Here is a 21,505-nt window from a genome sequence, read left to right as displayed (position 1 = left end):
CTTGTAAAACAGGGAAAAATGATTCTTAACCAGCAAGGTTACTGACTGAGACGGGGCAGGTCATCCTCTAAGCGGTTATAGTTCGGCAATGATAGATGGTCAATAAATCCTCATTTTGATAAGGACCTTGGGACACAGACAAATGAATGGGAGGGGAGACGATTTGAAATTCTGGCCGCTTTCCAGCAGTGGGGAAGAAAGGGCTCGCGGTCGGGATAAAGGGCCCATCTTAAATAAAGTCGCTCCTCATTAGGGGGCGCTCTCTCTAGTCGGCTCACGAACTTCATAATCCCTGTTAAAGGACATCAGGCTCTCCTTGCTAAGTCACTCTTGGTCTTAAAGTACTTCTACATCTTAATAGGGAACTCTTCTAATCAATCCCTGTCACTTGTAGTATTAAGACCAACCAAAGTCTACACGGAGGTTCTTCAGGTGGTTTGAGAAAGTGGGACTTTTGACTGTCAGCTACCAGCTCTCCAACTCTACTCCCACCGTCGAATGTGGAGCGGGCGTGTTCTCAGCTCGCAGCTAGGGTTTAATTTCCATTTCCTCCCGGTGGCTCTCCACGCTCCGGGGAGGTGGGGCGCCTGCCATCCGCGTGTGGTTTTGGGGTAGTAACCTCTTGTGGCGCAGCCGCCCTCCTCCACCCACAGCGGAGGCCGTGACGTCACGGGCCTGGCCCGGGTCCCCGCCCGGCCTATAAAGCCGCAGGTGCGCGCCGCGCCTCCGGAATGTTCGCACACCTTTTGCCCGCGCCCGAGTCGGAACCGAGGGATCCCGAGGCGAGCTGTAGACGCTCGTCCAGCGCCCGAGCCCGGCCGGGCGGCGAGCACGGCCGCACACTCCCTCCTGTCCGCTCTCTCTTCCGCCACCTCCTGTTCCAGCCGCGACTCCCGGCCGAGTTGCCCCAGAGACCGCGACGCCGCCGCCGCGCCGAGGGACCAATGAGAGCCCCGCTGCTGCCGCCGGCGCCGGTGGTGCTGTCGCTCCTGATCCTGGGCTCAGGTGAGGGCATCCCGGCTCCGAACTGCCGGCCTGCGCTTCTCCCACGGCGGGAGGCGTCCACGGCAGCGCCCTCCCCAAGGTTACTGCCGGGGAGGAGGAGAAACGCGGGCAGGTGCCTCTGACGTCCCAGGTCAGGAAGAGGGTGCCGGAGAGTTCCCGAATTTTTTACTTTAGTCCAGCTGGAGGAGACCTCAGAGATCCTGTGCTCCAAATTCTGCCTTTTACAGAAAAAGAAACCGAGTCCAGAAAGGTGAAGCGATTTCCGCAGATCTTAGAGTAGTTAAGTCCTGGACGCGGAGCGCTGACTCCTGCCTAAAATCTCCATCTCCTCTGTCTAGTGATTGTACCTTTACCTTCCTAGAGGCCCTCCCAGGGAGAAGTAAAAGCACCACCCTGTTGCTCCTTTAGTGAGATCTATAAGAGAAACCAGGCGCCTGAAACTTTAGGCCCCCAAATCTCACCTGGGCTCCTCCCCCCACCAGGTTCTTCCCTAGGTAGGAACAAGAATAATGAAACAATGACAGGAAGAGTCCTTACTATCAATTTTAGTATATGTGCTGCCGAAGCGAGCACAAGAGGCCTTACTATCAAATAGCATTTATGTTGTTTTACAGTTATGTATGTCACCTTTTTAAAAATATGAACACGTGTCAAGAGAGTCTGATATTTATATCTAGAACCCATCCGTTCAAATGGGTCATTCTAGCAAACACAAATGCATTTGGCATGTGAAGTGATGGGACTCTACAGACATTACCCGTTCAGTAATTAGACGAACTTGCCTATATGGCAGCATAAGTTGGTGTGGAAGGTAATGGAGACCGTCTGTGGAAAAGAAAACCTCGATGAAAGCAGCTCTGTAAATTGGAGCAGCTGAGTTTGCTTGTTGGCAGAATGTGAAGATGCTTTCATAAGTGACTCAATCCCAAACAATAGCACATGTGCAATAACAGCTTTGATATCAGAAGATAAACATTTCTCCTGAACCCAGCTGACTGGTGAGAAAGGCACTCACTCTGCTCTACCTTTTCTTTTCTCCCGTTGTTCTTTCTCCCACAGCCCATTATGCTGCTGGATCAGCTGCCAACGACACCTCCTCTGGGAAAGGGGAACCATTTTCTGGGGACCACAGTGCCGATGGATTTGAGGTTACCCCAAGAAATGGGTCCTCAGGAAGGGAGATTTCCCCTGTGAGTGAAACGCCTTCTAGTAGGGAACTGTCCTCGGGGATCGACTATGATTATGCAGAAGAGTATGATAACGAACCACAAATATCTGGCTATATTGTAGATGATTCAGTCCGAGGTGAGTGGAGGATAAGGCGAAAACATAGCCTAGAAGATGTGTGTTTGTATGGGCAAAGCTGCTTCAAAAGAAGAGCCATTCCCTGGCTCTCGGAATGGTTTTCTTGCGTGTTCATGTGCTGCATATGCCTTGGGGAAGCTACCTCCTGAGATGGAAGGAGCTGTGTGTGGGTACATCTGATATGTCTGGAGCTCTAAAAATGGTCAATGTCTATTAAGTCTACTTTACAAGTAGGAATTGTTAGCATTTTACAAAGATGATAACTGGAGAAGGTGGTTTTGCCCAAGCTTCCAGCCAGCAAGCAGTTGAGCCAGGATGAGAACTCCAGTGTTTGATGGTGATCCGATGCTCTTTCCCATTGGGCCACACAGCCTCCATGCTGAGAGACAGACATAGACATCAACCAGTCGTCAGCTTCTGTGTCCACTCCCCATACAGAAATTCCCTAAACACCTGCATTTTTAACACAAATAAGGGAACAGAACAAAGTAGTGGGGAAGGACTTTAGTGGGGTTGGACTTTAGCTTTTAAGTACCCCAGGTGTTGAAAAACAAGTGTTTCTAAAACACGACAAAAATAATAATATAACCTTCTGGAAATATTAAAGAACAACTATGCATGGATTTCAAATTGCTAAAAATCATGATTTAGCCCCAGATTCCATGTGTTAGTTAAATAATAGTGACCCATAGTTTTGTTCCCTTTTGCTGTTATCTGATCTTTAAAAAAGAGCATCTGCTTAAAATGAGAGTACCAAAGTAAGAGGTTAAGTATTGTTCGTTACCCTCATATTACTTTGGAGTTTCAGGACGGATGAGGTCATCAGTAAATCTAAATATCCTAGAGACATCCAATATGGAGGCAGAACATAATGCCCCGTCTCTCCTGACCTTAGTTTCCCTGACTTCTCCCCCTCTGTCTGCCTTGCAGACCTGGTGAAGGGACAGCAGGTGATACCACAGGGAGAGTGACTGGGTTAAGCGCCAAGTGGAAAAAGCTTTAGGGAACACTCCACTTTACTGCTTGTTCAATAACTTGCGCTTTTATGTGAGGTGGGGAAGAGGTTCATTTATATTTCTTTTTGGAAGGATAAGAGGAGAAAATGTTCTCTTAAAGATGTTTCAAGTCGTTAACGTTTCAAACGGCCAAATAAACTGTTAGCAGTGAAACTGACTAGTGCCTTGTGAAATACAGGGAAACTGATGGGTGAGCTCCTTTGAAAGGCTGTTGAACCCCTGGGGTTGCTGTCTGTTGCAGCACTTCAGCGTGGTGACGATTTGTCTGTGTCTACAATTTGCAATGTATCTGATAACGTGCAGTAATACTCATTTAAAGTGTTTTCTTTTAGAGGACTTACTCTAATTTGTGTTGCTTATTTATCACCAAATTTTCCATATAAAAATTGCACAACCGGTTAAGCATTGCTCCTAATTTGACTATTATTAATGTCATAATAACCTGCTAAAATCCTCATAATATTTATTTGTCGCTTCCTTGATCACAGGGTTCTATCTTTGATACCCTTCCCTATATTTCTAATGTTTTCTATTTAATGGGACATTATGCAGGACCATTATAACTAATGGTATTATGACATTATGGTATCTTCCTCTTTTCACTGGGCTCTGTTTGCTAAATACTTGCTTAGATAAGCCTATTCAGGTACTAGTATAACAAAACACACAGCTCCAACATGAACACTCCTCCCTCCCATATTTAGTATGTGGGAAAACTATGCCCTGTATAGCAATAACACTGAACGAATGTTTCTGTAGATCAAAAGAGTTAAGATGACTGACTCTCAGAAGCATCAGGTACAAATATTTCTAGATTCCTGTTTTTCAAATAGATTGCCCACAGAAATGAGCCCCATGGAATGAATAATTATAACCTGTTGTAATCTGGGAGTTGGAGAAAATTGATTAATCCTAATATATAATTCTCCGTTTTTTCCATCCTCAAGTAATACACAGTAATTCCCAACTATGATAATGAGCACAAGACCGAGATGCATATATAAAATCAACAGATACACTAAAGCACCAGTTTAGTCAGTAACCTTGACCTATTCAAGAGAAAACATAGGACAGGGGGGAATGACAGGTTTTGATACTCCAGCACTGTCATTCTCTAGCTGCATGTCCCAGGGCATGTAACTTGTCTTCATTCAACTTCAGTTTCCTCATCTATAGCATCTGGATAACAATACACTCAACCGTGATCTGAGTTTAATCAAATTAATGCTCATTACCAAGAACGTGGTATGTATAAGAAATTCAAGAAATGTGCAAGATATTTCCTCATTTTTTTTAGACAGGTACATACTATTAACAATAGTAATAATACTGGTATAAATAAATTCAAAATATGTTTCTAAGCTTATAAAATAACGAGGAGGTTCAGATTTTCAAGCGCCACACCATTCAGATATTCTCTTTAACCAGTTATTATACATGAATTTGGGTTAAATAATGAGAAAAATAGGGTTCTCATGCCCATGAGCTCTCGCTGCTAGGACTTCTTTCTCCATGTCTCCAAAATGATATGCAAGATGAAGAGAGACTGCTGTCAGTAAATCGTATCTATTTTTTTTTCAGTTGAACAGGTAGTTAAGCCCATGAAAAACAAGACAGAAAGTGAAAAGACTTCAGATAAACCCAAAAGAAAGAAAAAAGGAGGCAAACATGGAAAAAATAGAAAAAACAGAAAGAAGAAAAATCCGTGTGATGCAGAATTCCAAAATTTCTGTATTCATGGAGAATGCAAATATATAGAGAACCTGGGAGCAGTAACATGCAAGTAAGTTTTCCTAAATTAAAAAGAAATCTATTTATAACACTAGGTCTGAAACTCCTAGATGCAGAAAACCATTTATTTCTCCAGTGTCAAGGGTCTGTAAACTTTTTCTTTTCTTTTTTTTTTTTTTTTTTTTGATGTTTATTTATTTTTGACAGAGAGAGAAAGAGACAGAGCATGAGTGGGGGGGGGGGGGGGAACAGAGAGAGAGGGAGACACAGAATCCGAATGAAGCAGGCTCCAGGCTCTGAGCTGTCAGCACAGAGCCCGATGTGAGGCTGGAACCCACAAACTGCAAGATCATGTCCTGAGCTGAAGTCGGAAGCTCAACCGACTGAGCAACCCAGGCGCCCCCGTAAACTTTTTCTTAAAGGACCAGCTGGCAAATAATTTAGGCTTCTTTGGTCGAGGTTATGTATGTGCTTCCAACTAAAATGTAACCATTTAAAAATGTAAAATCATTTTAAAGTGTAATAACCATCCTTGGCTTACACACTGTAAAAAACCCAACGAATGGCCAGATTTGATCCACTGGCTACAGTTTGCTGACCCCCGGTTTTATAATATACAAAACAAACTATGTAAAAATATACAAAAGGGGGGCGCCTGGGTGGCGCAGTCGGTTAAGCGTCCGACTTCAGCCAGGTCACGATCTCGCGGTCCGTGAGTTTGAGCCCCGAGTCAGGCTCTGGGCTGATGGCTCAGAGCCTGGAGCCTGTTTCCGATTCTGTGTCTCCCTGTCTCTCTGCCCCTCCCCCGTTCATGCTCTGTCTGTCCCCCAAAAAATAAATAAACGTTGAAAAAAAATATATACAAAAGGTTTGCAAAACTTTTTTTTTTAAAAAAAAGGACCTAAAGGTACTCTTCACATAATGCTCTATACTCCCTCCTCTCAAAAGCTACTGGCACATTAAATGATAGTGGAATGTATTAGCTGCATCACAAGTGACAGAACTCATCAGGTGGTCATACAAGGAGCACAAAGAATGAAAAGGTGTGTCTTCTTGGAATATCACACCCAAACTAATCTCAACTTGTTCTTACACTAATAGATCTTTGGCTTGAATGCATTCTGTCTCCTGATTTTGAAATACAAATAGATAGCTTGGCTTTTTTTTTTTTTTTTGAGGGTTACAATTAAATGCTAAAATAGAGAGAATGCTTTCAGTTATTATTATAATTTTTGGATGTGGGTTGTTTCCAGATGTCATCAGGATTACTTTGGTGAACGGTGTGGGGAAAAGTCCATGAAGACTCACAGCATGGTTGACAGTGATTTATCAAAAATCGCTTTAGCCGCCATAGCTGCCTTTGTGTCTGCCGTGAGCTTCACAGCGATTGCTGTTGTTATCACAATCCAGTAAGTACGGCATAACTTAAAGATTCCTAATAAAATAATGCCGGGTTGGTTTATTTTCAGTATGCTGTCACAAAGTACTATATCCCATTTTAGATGGATTATTCTATTGGGGACATGTGATCCTTGGCCATAGCTTTACACTTCACTGACAAAGATCATAGGATTAGGTCAAAATATATATTACTTCGGCCACCATTGACACTTCATATGTAAAGCTATTTTTCAAAAAGCTTAGAAGTATTTTGAACTTAAAAGCAGATGGTTGTGTTTCATGTCCTGTTTCCACTCATGGCTACTTCCTAATCTCAGACTGTTGATAGCCACTGTGAATATCTTTAAGCTTAAGGAAACTTCCCAGAGTCTAATGAAAGCCTGGTTCTGGTTCACAGTAGGTTGTCAGAGATCCTGCTTTGGCACAAAAACTCACAAAGAGCTTCAAACCAGGAGCCCAGAAAAGATACATCTGTTTCTGTTAAAACGCAGAATTTGGAGTTAGAAATGTCCTAGCACGGTACTGATTTACATAGAACGTGCGCCTATTTGTAATTGTTAAAGGTAATATGGGCACTCAGTTATGAAAGATAAAGAGGGAAAGAAAGAAGGAGAAAGAAAGGAAGAAAGGGAAAGAGAAGAAAGAAAGGAAAGAAAGAAAAATTTCCTCCGGAGGGGCAGGGCGTAGGAAGCAGGGACAATTCTGTTACTGTTCTACTCCTGCAGTATCTGCCCTGTGCTCATAATAACATCATCACACTTCATGACCAACGAATGTTAGAAGTAGACTGTTCCTGGTAGTAGGCACTGGTGGGTATGTCAAAATGGCATTGTCTGTCAAACAGAAGTCAGTGACTTAAGGAAGTTGGGGGAGGGCGTGAATGGCTCTATAATGACTCATGTGCTACTAGAGCTTGGGAAAAGCAATAGACTCATTATTCTAATTTTAGGCCTTGGTAAATTACTTTAACAACTGGACTGTGTGCATGATCTACCACTCCTGCCATTCAGGAAACAAGGAGTTATCTTCTGCCATTGTTTACTATTATTTAAGATGCAGATTAGATAATGATAAAAAGACACATTAAAAAAAAAACTGTTTTATGATGCACATAGAGTTTGATGTGTGATTTCATTTTGTTTTGCACACCCTGGAAATTATTTTGATCTGTTAGCACCTCAAGCCAGATATGCAAACGTGTTCAGGAAAAATACTCTCAGACGAATCATTATTGTTTGACATAGAAGGATAGAAGGGAAAAAATAGCCAGATAGGAAAGATGTTTTGAAATAATTATTTAAACTTGTGATCGTTCAGGTTGAAATATTTAATAATCCTTTGGAAAAGTGTGGAAAGACTTTTGTCACGTTGGCACTCCTAAAACCAAGCAGTGACTTTTCTCCTTTTCTCCCATATTCTTGTGTTTGGAACATATAGCAAACACTAGCCCAAGCCACATTTTGCTGTTTTTCCGTAGTTGAATTTTTTTCCCAAACATCACGGCAAAGTTTTTGTGATTTTAGTAGGAACATTTAGTGGGTGGACTAGACCTACCAAAAATAGAATTTCTTGTACAGCACCAAGACTGTTTTAAACAATTGAATTTTAACAGAAAGTAACAATAAATAAAACTAAAAGGAAGTATTTATTATATTTAGAAATCAAGAGAACCCAACTTGTTTGGAAAAACTCTAACCATTTCAATCAGTTTGTACAAGTGTAAAGTCCTTTCGTGGTAAAACTACACCATCTTTTTCCTCCTCCAGTTAACACATGGCAACTGTGCTAAGTGTTGATGAGAAAAGAATGAGATCTTGCCATTCGAAACAACGTGAATGGACTTAGGGGTATAATGCTGAGTGAAAGTCAGACAAAGACAAATTGATTTCACAAAGAAAGACAAAACCATTTCACTTACGTGCGGAATCTGAAAAACCAAACAAATGAACAAACAAACAAAAAGCAGAAGTAGACCCATAAATACAGAGAGCAAACTGGTGGTTGCCAGAGGGGAGGGAGTGGGGACATGGGCAAAATGGGTGAAGGGGAGTGGGAGATACAGGCTTGCAGCTATGGGATGAATAAGTCATGGGAATGAAAGGCACAGTATAGGGAATATAGTCCCTATTGTAATAGTGTTGCATGGTGACAGATGGTAGCTACAATTGTGGGGAGACTAGCATAATGTATAGACTTGTCGAATCATTATGTTATACCTCTGAAACTAACCTGATATCATGTGTCAGCCATTAAAAAAACAAAACAAAACAAAACAAAACACATACAACGTGTCCCATGCCTTTTGAAAGTTTGTGTCTCAGGGCATATCTACTTAAATCCCAGTACTCTGGGAATATGTTTATATAAAGTCACCATGAACATCCCCTTAAAAAGAACAGTTATAAAATATTCTAGAGCTGGGTTTAAGTTTTGGTTTGGCGTAGAATACAGTGTAATGGTCCATGAGGACTCGCAGAAAGGAACTCCCTGTACTCACGAAAACCCCAGTCAATACGGAGATGAATAGAACTTTGATGACCATAGAATATCTTGTTCTCTGAAGGCTTCGAAAACGATACTTCAGGGAATATGAAGGAGAAGCTGAAGAACGAAAGAAACTTCGACAAGAAAATGGAAATGTACATGCCATAGCATAACGGAAGGTAATGAATGGTACAGGTTTGGGTTTTAAAAGACAACTTTAAATCATATCCTATAATTTTGAAAAATACAGCATTTGTTATCTCAAGAAAAGTGAGGAAAGTAAGTGTCCTCAATTATGGATACACTGTGAACATTGGCTACATGAAAGCCTTAGTTTTTGAGCATGAGATAGGTTCAATAGTGAGAAAAGACTATGTCCTAGTATCATAACAGATGTAAAGATGAGGTAGACACAGATCCTCTTTTCAACGCAGTTAGTGTTTAGTAGATAGAATATAGTGTAAGGAACCAGAATGCTAGGGCCAGTAAATTATGTCATATGAAAGGAATATGAAGAGTTTCCAGTGAAGGAGAGAAAGTGCCATGGGATGTGTGTAGGGAGCAGGACAGGGTGCTACATGTAGGCATTGGAAGCGAGCCTCCAAAGACTGATGAGATTGGGACAAGCAATTATGAAGGGAGAGGAAGATTCATACTGTGAGATGGACGAGGTCACCTGAGAAACTTGGGAAAAATAGCCTAATTCAGATGGGTGTTGAATGGAGTGATAGGTTGAGCTCACATGGTGGAGAGCCAAGGCAGGGTGCGTAACCACAAACATGAGACAGTGGCGAGAACAGGATGAATATCCTTTTAAAGGAAGTCAGAAGGGGGCAGAGGGTACAAATTTGAAATATACCTTGGTTAAGATATATTATAGTTCTTGTTTATAAGTTGTTGTGGTTTTTTTTTTTTTTTTTTTTTTTTTTTTTTTGGAAAGAGGCAGAGTTTAGCATGTTGTAGGAAAGGTAAGGAGCTATAGAGAGGAATGTTTTATTAATAACTAAAGTGGACAGCTGAGGAAGCAAACTTCCAGAGAAAGAGCAGGCGAAGAGATCGAGGACACATTTAAAATTGGTCAGAAGGAAGAACTCCATTTCCTCAGACATTCAGGAAGGATGTCACATCCTTAAACCATCGATACTCGACCTTCATGGGCTTAAGAATCACTTGAGATGCCATTTAGATGTGCATATTCCTTAACCAAAGCCTAAATCTACTAAATCCAGTATTTCCCTTTCTAGTGAACACTGCAGATGCATGGAGAAGCACTGTTTCGCATTGGTTAAGCACAAGTATTATGGTCTGAGCCTATTACCGAATTAGTATGCTAGCTCAGTAACTCATGAAGTGGCTGCTTATCTATGCCAACCCAGGCTGTACTCAGTACTTAGCGCAGCAGAATTTATTATTGTGTTGGTCTTAAGCTAAGACCACCAACATGAATAAAGGGAGCTTTTTGGTCCTTTAGTGCAACTGAGATCTCTCAAAGGAGGTCTGAAATGATTTTTGGAAAAGGAATATGCTGGCCTGGCACGTAGTGGCAGCTATTAACTGGTAGCTACTGTTATTATGCCCTTGGTACTAATTATCCCAAATTAACTGTATATCACAAATATACTATGCCACTTCATCTTTCTTTTTAATTATGTCCACTGCACAGATTTGGTTAAGAAAACTAATTCCCATGAGTGTTGTTGTTTCTCATCAAGCAGAATTTGATGAAACAGGCTTCAGCGTATGTAATCCTCCACCTAAGTGGGCCCATAACCAAAGCAGGTGTGAAAGAGGAATTCAAGTCCAAGTGATAGTCTGTCTCTGCAGAGCTCTTAGCATTTTTCACAAGACATTCAAAATGGACAGAAATTCTGGTTCCTGATTTTTTTTGGATGTTTTCTTAAAGCCCTAATGAAATAGAGCTTCTCTCTAATATTTTATTGTATTTTTGAACAGGGTATCGGATCGGAGTCACTGCCAAGTCACAACCACGAGTGATGCGCTGGCTCCTCTTTTTGGTGGATCATAAGAAAACAGAACCTTTTCGTTTTGATGGTTTTAAACTTTCAATTGCCACTTTTTATGCTAAGTCTTATTTCTGTACATAAAGATGCATGGAGATAAAAAGTATTTTTTCAAGTTGTAAATAATTTATTTAATATTTAATGGAAGTGTATTTATTTTACAGCTTATTAAACTTTTTTAAGCAAAGAGATTGAGAGTTTGAATATTAGTTTTGAGACTGCAAGGCTGTAGGGTATTTTTCTCCTAACACTTAGGCGATCATTTCGAAAGCTCCTTCTGTTGTAACCTTCAAAACTTACCTCTTTTCTTAGAAAGCACTCTTCATGGAAAAATTATAAACTAGAGTCATTTAGTCCTCCTACAAATACTAATATCTTAAACCAGCCTTTCTTATTCTGTGTAGAAGTTACTCCAAGTCCTGGTCACTTAAAAACTTATAAAATCAACATGTAGTCCTCCCTCTCTGTCACAGTAGACACAGATATTAGAAAAGAAAGAAAATCCACTGCTCGGTCATGATCATCATCACAGACAAGAATAAGTGTCAAGATTACAAATGAGGCACTTCAAAAGAATCAGGACATATTAAGAGACCTTCTTTCTCTAATATCATGACATGAATCTATAAAGCACTAACACCCATTCCTCCTTTTCTTCCCATGGCTACTATTTTTTTATTATTATTATTTTAAACAAATACATGTGCATTTGTGGTGAGTGCTCCTTCAAGAACATGAATTCCTTGGAATGACCCAGACTTTGGTTCCTGACTGGCCAACTAAGTTACCTGCACACAAAGCAAAATGAGCCAACCTTTATAATGTACGGGCCACATTTTGAGGAACTTTGTATAATTCCAGCAATCATCCCACAGAAATTCATGAATGAAAGGTGCCTAAAGCAGAAACACTTTCATTTCTCTCTAGAGAATTTCTCTCCAAATCCTTGTCCACTGATCACCTAACCCACTGGTTCCCAGCTCAACCTGCGCATTATCACATGAGTTTTGGATGTCTCAATGCCCAGGCCCCCGTCCCAGAGTTTCCTATTTAAATGGACTGGTGTGGGTCATTTATAGCTGTATTTTTAAAAGTTCTCCAGATGTTTCCTATATGCAGCCAGTGTTGAGAACCTCTGATTCATCTCTGCTTGAACATCTTCAGGACACATTTTCCTCAATCTCATTCATGAAAGACTATGGATGATTCAAGTATAGTGCTACAGATATAAGACAGAAAAGTCCTGACTTTGAGACATTTGCCAGCCAGTTGGTGGGAGGGAGTATGTCTTGTCAATACAGTGCAATAAATAATTGGGTGACGTGTGTACTGGGGATCCATGGGAGTCCAGGAAGCTGTCACCTAGCCTGGCCTGAATGAGTCAAGGAGGACTTTCTAGAGAGTTGCTAGCTGAGATTATTCTTGAAGGATGAGTGGGAGTTATGTGGCGGTCACTATAGGCACAACCCAGCTTACCAGGTCATGAAACAATATGACCTGAAAGAGAAAATACATAAAATAGTTCAGTATTACTGAAACCGAAAGTGTGAGGTCAACAGAGGCTATAAAGGAAGCAGTGAGGGCAGGGTCACCTAGGACCTGTAAGTATACTGCAGGCCAGAAGAATCACTCAAGCCAGTTGGTCAAGGGTAGAAACTTGATCAGATTTGCATTCCAATTAGGTTATCAGGCAACCAGGTGGGGGAGGGACTTGAACCAAAGCCAAAGGTCAAGAGACTGGCTTGGAAGTTGAATGAACACCTGAAGCTGAGAAGATAAATTGGGGAAAGAAAAAAACAACATGTATTTGAAGATTTGTTAATAGATTAAAAATGATTTATTATAAAAAGACTATGGAGGGAGGGGCACCTGGGTGGCTCAGTGGGTTGAGCCTCTGACTCTTAATCTGTCTCCCTTTCCCCCTCTCCCCATCTCCCTCACTTGTGCTTTCTCTCTCAAAACAAAAATAAAATAAATAAGAAGATAAAATGACTGTGGGTAATGAGATAGGGAAGAGAAGAAATCTATGATGGCCTCCAAGTTCTTGGCTTTGGTGGCTAGGCAGATGGTAGGGAATATCTTGAACTAGTTTACTGAATATTCTAGATGGGAAGCATGGCTTTTTATTTATCCTTGACTGAAGAATGGCTCTTCTTTATTTTGTAAAGACTATCCTTTCTAATTTGTAATGGATTTATGGGGAAATAAGGACCAGCCCAGCCAATTAGTCAACTGAATCAACCTTAGGCCTTGCTTCACATCTGAGATTGAACTTGTGAATGGGAAAAGTCTGCATGTGTGATAATGGGTTCAGTTTTGTATCTGTTGGGTTAGAGATTCCAAGAGATATCTACTAAGCAGCTAGCTCTACAAATCTGAAGTTCAGTGAGTGGAAGAATTACATATTGGGAGTGGTCAAGTATATATATATATGATAACTGAAGCCACGAAAGTGCTCAAGATTACCAAAGGAGGTTATAGTGAGTCCAAAGAAAATATATTTGTATTAACAAGTCTCCCCAGCTGTGACCACACACTTGTAGGGAAAAGCCAGGCAACTATAGCCATTGTGAAGGTTCTAGGCATTTGCCTGCTATCCCATGTACTTTTCTAGCCCTTAAAACAAAAAGCTTATTAAACCATTGTACTGGAGTAGAAAAACAAAAACTTACTTTCATAACAGAAATAATAATCTTAAATTTATTGAGTACATAGTTATCCCACAGATCATTCTGAGTGCTTTACACATAGTCACTCATCGAATCCTCATAATTTCTTTCAAAAAGTATATACATTTTATAGATAAGTTATGCTAGGTTCAGGGGCACCTGGCTGGCTCAGTCAATGACGCATGCAACTCTTGATCTCAGGGTTGTGAGTTCGAGACCTGTGTTGGGCTTAGAGATTACTTAAAATAAAATCTTTTAAAAAATTAAAAAAGGGGCACCTGGGTGGCTCAGTCAGTCAACCATCCAACATTGGCTCAGATCATGATCTCACAGTTCATGAGTTGTATCCCCACATTGGGATCTGTGCTGACAACTCAGAGCCTGGAACCTGCTTCCGATTCTGTGTCTCCCTCTCTCTCTGTTCTTCCCCTGCTCATGCTCTGTCTCTTTTTCTCAAAAATAAATGTTAAAAAAAACAAAAACAAAAACGAAACTCAGGGGCACCTGAGTGGCTCAGTAGGCTAAGCCATCCAACTTCAGCTCAGGTTATGATCTCATGGTTTGTGGGTTTGAGCCCCGCATTGGGCTCTGTGCTGACAGCTCTGAGCCTGGAGCCTGCTTCTGATTCTGTGTCTCCTTCTCCCTCTGCCCCTCCCCTGCTTGTGCTCTCGCTCACTTTCTCTGAAAAATAAATAAAAGCATTTTTAAAAAAAGGCTCAGAGAGATTAAGTAATTTGTCTATGGTCACACAGCTAGTTAATGATAGAGTCACGTGTTCTGGCTTCAAAGCTGACCCATTTAAACTCCCTTCCTCTACTACTTCTCCTATAGTAAAGTTTAGTTTAGGTCTAAACTGCATACTAATTTAGCGTGGTTTTAATTACCATTTGTAAGAAATCTGGTTTATTTCTTGAAGACTCAGATGACACTTTTATCTGTGCTGCCTTCACAAAACTTTCCAGGCTATACCCTCCCTTGCACCATGCACCACAGAGTTAGCCTACCCATGGGAGAAGAAAGCTGGAATATTTATATGTAAATTGTATTTATAAATTTCAAAATACTTGGCTAAGAGTTGTTTCTGGGGTGGGGAAGATTAATTCCCTGGAACTTCTGGCCAGCCTCGTGTGTAGGCAAAATGAACTCCAGTGGTCAAAGGAAGGCCTCAGGTAGTGAGATACAGGTGGGCTGTAGGTAGGACTGATATACTGAGAAACAGAAATGACTTAGGGTTTATAGAGGGGACACAGTACTCATCTGCTAAAACGGCTGGTTTCTTGCTGGGACACCTGGGTGGCTCAGTCTGTTAAGTGTCTGACTTTAGCTCAGGTCGTGATCTCACTGTTGATGGGTTCAAGCCCTGTATTGGGCTCTGGGCTGACAGGTCGGAGCCTGGAGCCTGCTTTGGATTCTGTGCCTCCCTCTCTTTCTGCCCCTCGCCCTGTTCGTGCCTCCCCACCCCCTCTCTCTCAAAAATAAGTAAAAACATTTAAAAATTTTAAAAAATAAGATAAAATGGCTGATTTATTGTGGAACAGTCTAGTTCTTATTTCTTGGCTACTTTGTCATTCATTCAATAAACAATTACAAATAATTATTAAACTAAATTATGTACCAGGCAGGTATAGATGACTAAAAAGCAACATCTCATAAGTACTAAGGAAAAGCATTTGCAGAGTTAACCACAAAAGGGGAATGGCAAAGTAAAAGATTTAGATGGTGCCAAACTAGATAATGATTCTATTAGTAATTAATAATTCACTTTGATAGATTTGACCCTTATGTGTTATAACTAAAGCAATGACACTGGTTTTCCTCCATGGCTTAGAAATCGATATAATTACTCAATAATACCTGATGCAAATACACTCACATTAATTTCTAATCCTTCAAATTACACATATATATTATGTGTAATCATTAGTAAGTATTTATTGAACATCTACTGTAAGCATAGTGATGCTTTAGACAGTACAGCCCAAACTTCTTTCGGATTTCTCTGCGGAGAGCAATTATGTCAGAAATTTCTCTGGGTGTGTATGTGTATACATGCTGGTGATGAGGTCATTGGCAGCTTGGGTCATGGAGTCATAATGCAACGCAATTAGAAAACTTTAAAGTGAGGGGCTCCTAGGTGGCTCAGTCAGTTACACATCTTGATCCCAGTTCATGATCTCACCTTTCAGAGTTCGAGCCCCATGTTGGGCTCTGTGCTGACAGCTCAGAGCCTGGAGACTGTTTCAGATTCTGTGTTTCCCTCTCTCTCTGCCCCTCCCCTGCTGGCCCTCCATCTGTCTCTCTTTCAAAAAGAAATAAACTTTAAAAACAAAATTAAAAATGAACTTTAAAAGGACAGAAAAAAAAAAAAAAAACTACTCTATGTCCAGACTCTAACATAATAGAAAATCTCTTGAGTTAGTTTAAGAAAAATTATAAAATACTTAGAACTGAATTAAAATGTTGCATCAAAATTTGTGAGGCACAGCTAAAATAGTACTGAGTAGACAATTTGTATATTTAAATATATTTATCAGAAAAAAGAAGAGCTTAAAAGGAAAACAACTTAATCTAAACATTTAACTCAAAATTTTGAAAAAGACCAATAGAATAAACCCAAGGAAGATAAGAAGGAGATATTTAAAATAAGGGCAGAAATAAATGACAAAGATCATTGGAAGACAAAACCAAAAGGCTATTATTTGGAAATACTAATAAGATAGGCCTCTGTTAAAATTGATCGAAATAAAAAGAAGACATAAAAATAAGCATAGAAATAAAAATTCAAAAGTACATTCAAAAAATTGCATCATGAAAGTAGAGTTTGGGTCAGGAATGCATGGATGGTTCAGCACCAGAAAATCTATTATTGTTGTATAAAAAAAAAAAAAAAGGCAGTTTACACAAAAGACAGTTAAAAAGCATTAAAATTTTTTTTCTTTTATTTTAATTCCCATATAGTTAAAACATTTTTTTTAAATTAAAGGCAGAGAAAGCTTTTAAATGCAAAATTTACTTATAATTTAAAATAATTTTGGAACTAGGAATAGAATGCTTCCCGAGCTTAGTAAAAGCTATATATACTCGAACTTACAACAGATTTTATACTTAGTCACATATCTATAGATCTGAGACAAGGATGCACATTATCACTACCACTAACCACTGCTTCACATAGTACAATAATTCTGATCAAATTTGTAAGAAAAGAAACAGAAGAAATGTAAGAATTTATAGGAGTGAAATAAATCTTTTCTTGTTGCAAATAATATGGTAGTCTACCTAGAATAACCAATAGAATTAATATGCCAATTATTACAATCTATAAGATAATTTCATGATATTGACAGACATAATGTAAAATTCCAAAATGAAGACTATTCTTCTTCAACGACAAATTAGCTCAATATTAAAATAAAAAAAATAGGGGCGCCTGGGTGGCGCAGTCGGTTAAGCGTCCGACTTCAGCCAGGTCACGATCTCGCGGTCCGGGAGTTCGAGCCCCGCGTCAGGCTCTGGGCTGATGGCTCAGAGCCTGGAGCCTGTTTCTGATTCTGTGTCTCCCTCTCTCTCTGACCCTCCCCCGTTCATGCTCTGTCTCTTTCTGTCCCAAAAATAAATAAACGTTGAGAAAAAAAAAAAAATTAAAAAAAAAAAAATAAAAAAATAAAAAAAAATAAAATAAAATAGCATTCACAATTGCTAGCAAACTATAAGATATCTGTGTATTAACAATAAATACATGATATTTCATTTAAGAAATAATTAGGTATCTGTTAAAAGAAAACAAAAAAAAAATCTGTCATGGAGAGAATCTCTTCTTTTAGACTTCGGAATGTAAACAGGTTAATTTTCTTCCCAAATACTCTTTAAATTCAGTGAAGTCTTAATTAAAATTCCAGCTGGGTATTTTGAGGAACTTCCTACATCATATTCTAAAATTTTCTTGGGAAAATTTCATGAAAACTGCAATTTTGAACAAATGGAGCAAAAACGAAGACTTGTTTATAAAGACATATACAAAGTAAAGTAATAAAACAGTGAGGTTCTGGCATAAGCATGGACATGAGTATGAACAAATAGACCAGCGAGTTCAGAGATGACTAATTATGTGATAAAAACAGCACTATAACTTAGTAAGAAAAAAATGGACTGCTTAACAAATGTTGTAGAGAAAAGGGGTCCTCGAATGTGGAGAAAATTAAAATCAGATTACCTTACATCACAGTCAAAGGCAGATCCCACCAAAGATTAAATATCTAAACGTGAAATGCAACACTATCAAGTTAACACAAAACAATGCAGGAAAATACACTTGTGAATTGAAGTCGGGGAAGGATTAAAGCAAAATCCTACAATTTAAAGACATGACAAGAAAAACTGTTTTTTGATTGTGTCAAACTTCAGAAGTTCTGTTAAAAGAAGAATGTCATAGACAAATTCGACCGTTGACAGAATTGTAGAAGAAATGTACAATGTCTGAAACCAAAAAGGGATTATAATACACAAGTAATGACTAAAAATGAACAAGAAATTACAAGACCTTCAACGTAATGGGGGGAGAGGATATGAGCAAGGAATTCCCAGAATGTGAAACCTAAGTGACTAATAAGTACGGGATCTGGACTAGTGCTAGCCCATACGTTGCTTTGGTGAAAATTATCAAATGTCAGCCCTTTCTGAGGACAGCTCTAGTTCCCTACCAGGGCACGCAGAGCATGGCTTGGATCTCAGCTCCCACTCACATTCTAGCTTGGGCACTCTTTGTACATAGTGTCCATTCAAACATCATGGCCCTGCATATAAAAGGATGCTCAAACTTATTAGAAATGGCAGAAAAACACATCCAAACAATCAGATACCACTTTGTACCCATGAGATTTGCGAAAATCGAGAGTTAATGTTGGCAGAAGCTTGCAGACGTAGATAACCTTAGACATTACTGACTGGAGGTTGGCCTGGGACTGTAATTATGGTGGTGCTTAATCAAGTTCAAGGTAAATACACCCCATTACCCAGGGTGACCATATCAGAGACACGGAGGCCCACAGAGGGACCTGCATGAGGATGTTCATTGGGGTGTTGTTTACGATGTGGAGAATTAGAGGCGACCTAAGTGTCCATTACCGGATACCACAAAAGTCAAATGGGGTGAGAACAAACTCGAAAACATGGTTCAACCATTAGAAACAAAGTAGGCGTACTCATAGTAATTTGAGTAGATTTAAAAAACATCTTTTTAATGTTTATTTATTTTTGAGAGAGAGAGAGAGAGTGACAGAGAGAGACAGAGTGTGAGTGGGGGAGGGGAAGAGAGAGAAGGAGACACAGAATCTGAAGCAGGCTCCAGGCTCCGAGCTGTCAGCACAGAGCCCGAACTCGTGAACCGCAAGATCATGACCTGAAGTCCGACACTTAACTGACTGAGCCCCCTGGGCACCCCTCAAATGTATTTTTCTAGATGTTAAAATTTTTAAAAATGGTGCTGAAGCAGGTTAAGACATTAAACCGAGACAACTCCTATTTCCTTATGTTAATTAACACACATTTTACAAAGGTCACAAATTGCTTCAATTAAGTAACACTTACTTTAATTAAATATAAGAAGGTCACATAAAATACAAGGGTGAAGGAAGGGTGCTGGGAGCAGAGAGATGGCAGGGAAGGTATTGAGAATTAACTGAATCAAACAACGGGAAGTCTGAGAAAAGTGTTGAATTTAAACCTCTGCACCTGAGGTCAAAAAAACAAAAACAAAAACACGACAAGGAATAGAAAAAAAAAATGTGCATAAAATGATGAGAAATAAATGAAGGTAATAAATATGAGGTTTACATTATAACTTATGGGTGTGGGGGAGGGTGTTGTAGACCAAATGGGAGGCCTCACTGAGGACATGTCATTTAGTCATTTAGAAGAGCAGTGAAAAGTGGGACGCCTGGTAAATAAGACAAGAATTAATGTGGGAAGGTGGCCCCTGGAGGTGCTGTGATGGAAAAAAGTGAGCGTGGTAATTCTGGGCCAGATCCTTCAGGGGGGCGTTGGAGTTTAGATTCTTGTGTGAATCTAGGAATCAGGGAGAGCTATGGATTGACCTAAAAGCGGAAAGTCTCACGTTTTGATTAACATACCATATTGCTATGTGGAGAATGGAACAGAGAAGAACAGGGAAGAAGCAGAGAGATCAACATGAGCCAACACTTTCACTGGGGCGAAGGCCAGAGATAAAAAGGTAACTTGAACTAGGGCGGTGGTCGTGACAGTGGAGAGAAGTAAGAAACTGTTGGAAGAACGCGAAAGACAGCCCGCAGGACCGAGAATTTGGGGAAAATAGTAACTCCAGTTAAGTGCCTAAATCTTATCAGTAAAAAAAAATAGAATCATGGGTTTCTCCTGCTATCCAGAAATACAGCATTACCATAAAAACTTTCCTAACCCCAAATGGCGTAAACTGAAGAAGCAAGTAACATTCATTTACATGGGAAAAAAAAATTTTGTGACTAAGACAGTTGAATGTGTGGTTTTCATATTTCACAATACAAATACAAGTTGCTTTTTTTTTTTTTTTTTTTTTTTTTTCCTGTCCCACTACTTCCTTGCCAAAACTATTCTCTCTTTGATAGGAAGGGGGAGCAAGACTTCCCTGTCAGGGTGTTAGAAAACAGAGTCACAGCACCATGATCTCCTGGTGAAGTAAAATGGATTAAAGATGTTCCTGTCTCTCCTTATGTGTCTTGTTGAGTCATTCCCGGCAGAGTGGGCACCATCACGGGACCGGCGGGAGGTCTCATCACTGGGATGCCAGGAGTCATTGGCACATGGCCTCCCATAGGTGCCCCTCATTCCAGAAGCAGGGCCCCCTGGCATCATCACAGGAGAAGGAGGGCCCATCACTGGCATCACGGAAGGGCTCCCCATGGGAGGTGCTGGTATCATACCAGGGTGAGGAGGACAGGGACACTGGGGGTGGTGGGCTCATTGCCCCTGCAGGAGGAAGAAGAGAGAAGGGAGTAGAAGGGATCTTTCCTTTTTGAAATGCTGTGGTTGTTTGGTCAGGTCAGACTCTGAGCCTACTCTTCTGTCTGTTTCTGGTAGTCGTTCACATTCTCTTTGTGTTTGCTACCACTTTGTGCGGTGTGCCTTTCTCACAGATGGAGAGATGTGGGTGAAGTATGTGATGCAGGGTCACAATAAAACTTAGGCCTGTTGCTCTGCAGGCTGCTGGCCATTCCATCCCATGCCTCTAGGAAATGATGCACCAAATGGAAAAATGTGTGTTTCCCAGACCCCAAAAATCACCTCTCTTAAGCTTCTCTAATACCTTAGGACACATCTAACAGATGCACAAAATAAATCAAGATAAGCCCAGATGTTCACAGACACAGTTCAAAACTATGGCGGCTGGATGCTGAGATGCTGAGTGTAGTTGGGGGAAGGAGCTTAGTGGGGCCGCTCTCACTGCCCAGGATGTGCTCTGCCTCTACAATGTGGCTCATTACAAAACAAATGATGACTGCTACTTTTCCTTTTTGCCTTTATCTCTAACAGGGAAAATCCTTCCCAGCTTTCTCAGTGTAAACAGGTAGGTCTTTCTAATAGCAAAGTGGTATAAATCAAACTTTTGGAAAGCAGGGGATACCCATACTCAGTTATTAGAGAGAAAATGCAGTATCTCTATTGTTCCAATCCTTAAGGGTTGACTTTGCTGAACGCAAGTAAGGAATACCTGAAAACTGTCCAACAATAGATGTTGCTGCCGCTGAATTTCTGGATCTCAGTCTAGGAAATCCTTTAAGCTAAAACTGTGTCTGAATCTGTGGCAGTAGAGAATAGGGAACAGTAGTGAAATCTGGGTAGTGTGCAGAAGTCGGACTAA

General features: G+C 40.3%; 1 protein-coding gene and 1 pseudogene across 1 annotated transcript; one reads left to right on the top strand and one right to left on the bottom strand.

The window, feature by feature from the left end:
- The first annotated feature begins 261 nt into the window (after window positions 1-261).
- On the top strand, window positions 262-11,154 carry AREG (amphiregulin). The gene is made up of 6 exons (XM_043572474.1): window positions 262-1,005; window positions 2,065-2,310; window positions 4,908-5,109; window positions 6,311-6,466; window positions 9,022-9,121; window positions 10,896-11,154. The coding sequence occupies exons 1-5, from the start codon at window positions 732-734 to the stop codon at window positions 9,113-9,115; spliced, it is 972 nt and encodes a 323-aa protein (XP_043428409.1). The 5' UTR covers window positions 262-731; the 3' UTR covers window positions 9,116-9,121; window positions 10,896-11,154.
- A 9,200-nt stretch (window positions 11,155-20,354) lies between these two features.
- LOC122469247 lies at window positions 20,355-20,858 on the bottom strand (annotated as a pseudogene).
- Between the last annotated feature and the right edge of the window lie 647 nt (window positions 20,859-21,505).

Source organism: Prionailurus bengalensis, chromosome B1 (assembly GCF_016509475.1).
Source record: "Prionailurus bengalensis isolate Pbe53 chromosome B1, Fcat_Pben_1.1_paternal_pri, whole genome shotgun sequence".
NCBI classification, from domain to species: Eukaryota; Metazoa; Chordata; class Mammalia; order Carnivora; family Felidae; genus Prionailurus; species Prionailurus bengalensis.
This window is presented reverse-complemented; position numbering and strand designations above follow the sequence as displayed.